At 36.5% G+C, this 5,517-nt stretch overlaps 1 protein-coding gene across 1 annotated transcript; it reads right to left on the bottom strand.

Annotated features, from left to right (window-relative positions):
• Positions 1-642: 642 nt before the first annotated feature.
• Positions 643-5,149, bottom strand: LOC306905384 (zinc finger BED domain-containing protein 4-like). Its single transcript, XM_079475955.1, has 4 exons — positions 4,997-5,149; positions 4,789-4,836; positions 2,875-2,925; positions 643-2,716 (listed from the first exon to the last, which is right to left on the bottom strand). Exons 1-4 carry the CDS (start codon positions 5,037-5,039, stop codon positions 1,266-1,268), a joined length of 1,593 nt encoding a protein of 530 aa, XP_079332081.1. The 5' UTR covers positions 5,040-5,149; the 3' UTR covers positions 643-1,265.
• Positions 5,150-5,517: the final 368 nt, after the last annotated feature.

Here is a 5,517-nt window from a genome sequence, read left to right on the forward strand (position 1 = left end):
AAAACAGTTTCACTTTCCAGATCTTCACGTATTCGCTTGTGCGTAATTTTTTGGCCGGGAGGGGGCGAAAAAGATTTTTCATTATTTCAAATGTACCTTAAAGCACCTCACACCAGTGATTTTCTTTAGCAACATTCTGTATAATCCAGCTATCAATTGTAGGCCACCATCCATATTGACAGGACGTTTTTATTAAATAATTTGCAACATCAAATATATTTGACCCATTGACCATTTTAAAGACTTCTGTTCACTGTTACATGTTTATTAATGATATTATGTCAAGTTCTATGTACTATATGTTACACGTTCGTTCTTGCATTATTTTATATTTTCATGTAGAGCTGGAATGGCATGTCTAGTTCAATACCATACATATTGTTTTCTTTCTTATTAATTGACTAAATATCCCATAGAAACAGGCTATACAGTATACTGCCTAACCTATCTACGAGGACAATAGATTTGCAATAAGGCTGTTTATTATAATCCACACGTATGCACTATATTTACATTTTGTGGCACTTTAAAAGTGCAAAATTGAAATTAAATTATGAAGGATTTTTCCTGTGTTTTATCCTTATTGTGTCAGAAGTGGGAGTACTGTATGTTGTGTAACTGTACCATGTGATCATTCATTGAAACAAGTTTATTTCTATAGATCATTTCATACATAAAGGTAATTTAACGTGCTTTAGTTCTTAACAGAAGAGATACTGAAAAACAAAGGGAATAATACAGACAAAGTTGTGTTTAAATGAAACAATAAGGCAAAATTGTGGACATAAAAGCAGTGTCAGTGCGAAGCAGCACAGCGCTGGGTCAATGCACAGCCCAACAGATTTGTTGAATGAAGTGAATTACTGGAGGGCCACAGCAACCTGCATATTTTTTCATTTAGTACAATAGCTATACATATTTTTACTCAGTACGTACTTAGGGAGAGGTTATACAAATATGCAAATTCTCTCATTATTTACATAGGCTACCTCTTGTCATTTCAAACCGGAATTACTTTCTTTCTCTGCAGAACACAAAAGATGTTTAGAAAAATAACAACGGGTGTGCCCATTGACTCGCATTGGTTTGGTGTCCTACAGCAGAAGTGTCCCACCTTGTTTGATTACAAACTTAAAATCGTATTTTGGGAGAAGAAAGAAAGCCTTAAAGGTTTGAAATGAGAAGATGTAAGCCTTTATTTAAAAAAAAAATGTCAACCCTTTTCTGACAAAATTTTGGTTGAGACGCTTGGTTTACTCCAAATTTTAAATTGAGAGTTTTTCCAACAGGTTATGTGAAAAACAGGATCTTTGTTCCCTAAGATAGGAACTGTTGCCATTTAGAAACAACATCATATTTAGATGTTCTGGATCCAAGCTACTTCTCCGACCAGCCACTAGTTTGGCTTTTTCCATGTCGGAGACAACGTCACCTGGAACTGCGGTAGACACGACAGTCAGGTATTTGCGTGCAACTTCACTTAAGTCCAAGTCTTCGTCTTTTGAGAAGTTCCAGACTGCAAGTGGATCCAAATGTTTCGGCAACATACATTTTTTCAAGTACCTGTTTAGAGCTTCCTCAAAATTGTCTGGCTTTTTAAACAGTTTTGGCTGTCTAAAGAGCCCCTCATGGTCGCCATCCATTTCACAAATGATCTTGTTCTTTATGTGTGTTGTTTTATCTTTGTCAGAGAGCACAATGTCTCTGTATCTCAGGTCAAGCGCTGTGCTTAGTGTCAGCCAATCGTTTTTGATGATTTCATAAAAATGACCAAAGAATCGTAATTCTAATTCCTTAGCAAACTCATTTTGACTTTGTTGCAACTCGGTCAGTTTGTTTTTTATTTCCTCCACCTGTGGTATAATGTCTGACAGCAAACTGTATTGTTTTGCCGTTTTAGCTGTTAGGGTGCACTGCAATGCTCTGAGGCATAGAATTGCCTTATTTATGTTGTTATGTTCATGTTCACTTAACAACAAGTCAACTTTACTTGCTTTAATTAGTACTTCACTTATAGCTTCTCGTTGCGCTTCGATTGTTTCTAGCATTTGCAGGCTAGAAATCCATTTATCAGCCTTGCACTCGACCAGGTTATAGGATGACAAATGACACTTTGACTGTGCCTTCTTGAGTTGACTCTGTGCTTCAACATTTTGGGAAAAATACTCTGCAATGTCACAACATCTTTGTACCAGCTCTCTCCAGTCTGAGGAAACTATGAGTGTTATTTTGAAGACATCATCCAGTTCCTTGGCAAAACAGGCTATGTGCTCCCATCCACATTTCTCCATTTCCTTTTCCATCCGATCAACATTTGTCACTACCACTTTAATCTTCTTTTCTATTCTCCAATTTTTTGCTATTCTCAAAAGCTGCACAACAACATTGCTCGGTTCGTAGTCTTCTGGAAGCGGTGTGGTTTCCAAAACCAATGACTTCCGAGTCCAACCGTCATCAATCAGGTGACAAGAAGTGGTCATATATGTTTTGCTTGCTCTGGTTTTCCATGCTTCACAAGTTAGCGTGACATTGTGCACTCTTTCAAGGTGGTCTTGCACAAATCCTGTTGTTTTTAAAAACAATGTTTGAAGCTCTGAGAGTATAACGTTAGCCGTTGGACAGTTGTACTTTATAGACTGAAATAATTGCACAAAGCCAGGCTCTTCAACTATGGTATGTGGATGCAGGTCGGAAATGATCATAACTAGCAAGGGATCTGCAGAAGACATGTCAACATGTTTAATTCATATTTAATGTTTCTCTAGTTTAGAAAGTAACTGAACTGAACTAAAGATAACATTTATTTTTATGATCACACAAGAATACGATAAACCTAGACATTTACTTTTTTCCCTTATTGTTTTACTCTCTCACCTGGTGGATCTTGCATGTAGGGATTGCATATTTGACTTCGCCTGGTCCTCCCTACAAATAAACAGTTTAATTTGTACTATTGTAGCACATTATTTGCCAACAAATTATTTGCTACATAAAACTAAAGTGAAACTCATGACATATTATAAACACTTGCCTTAAATATTAATTCCCAAAACGAAATAAAACAATTTCTAAAGAGCCCTTTTAGGGACATTGGGTGAAAAAAAAATTTTTTAAAGCTTTTGCATTATCTCGAACAACGCAAAAGGAGGTTCAACTAACACAGAGGTAAAATGTGAACTCTGAGTAGATTTACACCGAGATGCGGTTACAGAACAGCTGATGTGAGTTCGTTCTATCAACTTACCTTGAGTTAAGCGCTTGCACCACAACTACGACAAGCCGTGATCAATGGACCGCCGATATTACGATTCACATGGCAACACGGTGGCAGAAAGCACTTTCTGCTCTGCATTCAGTGGATTTACTGATTGTTTAAATAAAACAACAGGAATAAGTATGTTGTTTGTACAAAAAATTTTATTTTCTCACTCGCCACCAGTGCTCTAGTTATGCAAATGAGACGTCATGGTGTATAGGACACCTGTAGGGCGCATGCAAAGTTAGACTCTGAGCAGATTTGAATTGGAATGTCTGCATGTTAAAATAAATTGTTTATTACATTTATCGCTTCTGCATGTATGTCTGTATTTATTCATTTCTTTATTCATGCACTTTATTAAGTCATTTCTCATCGTCCATAGAAAAGATGCTCTGACGTATACACGTACGATGGCTGATGTTATTGATGTAGGGATGGATGAGCTATATTTGTATATATCTAATCCACTGTAAAGAAAAACGGCACAGTGCACAGGGAAATGACAACATTCCACTCGGCTCCTAAATTGCTCTCCTGAAGTACATCCCTATGAATGAATGCAGCCTCTTCACATACAGGATCCTCTATAAAAGCAAATATGACACATTTAGTCACTGAGATGGTCTCTGTGTGATCAAAATGTATGCCATGATTGATTATATTAATGAATGAATGCGGTACACCACTTGCGCTTTAAAAGGGGGAGGATGGAAAGAAACTCTGGGATACTAAAGAAAACCTGCTTTACTAAAAAAGTTCCTATGGTTACTGACTCCGAGATACCTCTCTTTTAGAAACGGGAGTTACCCCGCTTTCTCGGGTTTGACATACCTCGCATTCTGAAACGGTAAACCCGGAGTTTCCCTCATATCAGGGTTAATATACTCAACTAAAACTCCTTTCTGAAACGGAGATCATTCTATGTAACGTATACAATGAACTTTAAATTAATTTTCCGGGACGGGAGCAGGCCGAGACAAGATCGAAGGGATCGTCTGTAAACTGCAAAAGCCAAAGATCACTAGGCTACTAAAAATCGTTCTTAACTTCAGTACTACATAGTGTGGTATAACTAAAACCAGTTTAAATTCCGCATGAGAGCATTAATGTGTAATCTGAATACAGTGTGTAACATTGTCAAGATTTTCACTCATAATTTTAATGTAAATGTTTTGTAGTAACGTTTTTTTGCAAAAGCTTTCAAGCATATTTTTTCCACACAATGTCCCTAAAAGTTTTTTAAGTGTATTAATATTTGTGTTATAATCGGAGCATTGTGTCTTGCTGTAGAAATATATCTCCTGCACTTCCGGGTGTGGTGCCAAATGATAACTACTATGGTAAACATTAGGTGTGGGGTTAGGGACAAGTTTTTAAGACTAGGAAAATTGTTCATAGGTCATTTCATACAAAGGTTTAAAGGTAAAAGTGCTTTACATAGTGAGTCAAACACTTTTACAGAGATTTCTTTACAATGCATATATGCATTAAATGTAGTTTTTGTGCGAAACTATTTGTTTCGGTCTTACCACTTTCTAAAGGAGCCTTTCGTCTATCACGTCCATACGGATCTTTCGCTAAAGATGACAAACAAAATCATACAAATGTGTTATATCAACGATGTATCTCAGAGATGTCTATAGTAATTCGATTGCGTCATTATACTAACAACGTACGTGGCTATTGACATTTATTCTACAATATTTGCATTGACAATTATTGCCTGAAAAAACTTACCAGAGCGAGATTGATTGTTTTGCGGGACCCGCCACTGATGCATTTTTCCCTGATCTGTGTAATAAAAGACGTGATGTATTTGACTGATGCGCTCAATGATCACAGGTCTTCCAGCATCATGTGTCTAACAGGCTCGTCAATGTCAACCTGATTACGGTGGCCAATCAAATAAAAGAAGGCGGGCGTTACCGTCCAGAAGTCGGAAGATCAGTCTAATGAAAAGGGTGCAATCTAAGTAGCTAAACGTTTAAAATCTAATATATATATATATATATATATATATATATATATATATATATTACTTTACACGTATATATATTATTATTACACATATAATATATAATATATATTACACATATACACATACACATACATCATATACATACATACACGCACACGCACACGCACACGCACACGCACACGCACACGCACACGCACACGCACACGCACACGCATATATATATCAAAATATAGACTAAACTGTTTTTATTTATTTTTGTGTGTTTTATTGTTTATATTGA

This window comes from Barbatula barbatula (assembly GCF_947034865.1).
Source record: "Barbatula barbatula genome assembly, chromosome: 16".
In the NCBI taxonomy this organism is placed as follows: domain Eukaryota; kingdom Metazoa; phylum Chordata; class Actinopteri; order Cypriniformes; family Nemacheilidae; genus Barbatula; species Barbatula barbatula.

Bases quoted from the DNA above. Each gene is read 5' to 3' on its own strand.
- LOC306905384 (XM_079475955.1), bottom strand. From the start codon at position 5,039: ATGCATCAGTGGCGGGTCCCGCAAAACAATCAATCTCGCTCTG. The intron at 4,837-4,996 runs GTAAGTTTTTTC...TGTCATCTTTAG, and splicing joins AAACAATCAATCTCGCTCTG to CGAAAGATCCGTATGGACGT. The intron at 2,717-2,874 runs GTGAGAGAGTAA...TGTCTTCTGCAG, and splicing joins CTACATGCAAGATCCACCAG to ATCCCTTGCTAGTTATGATC.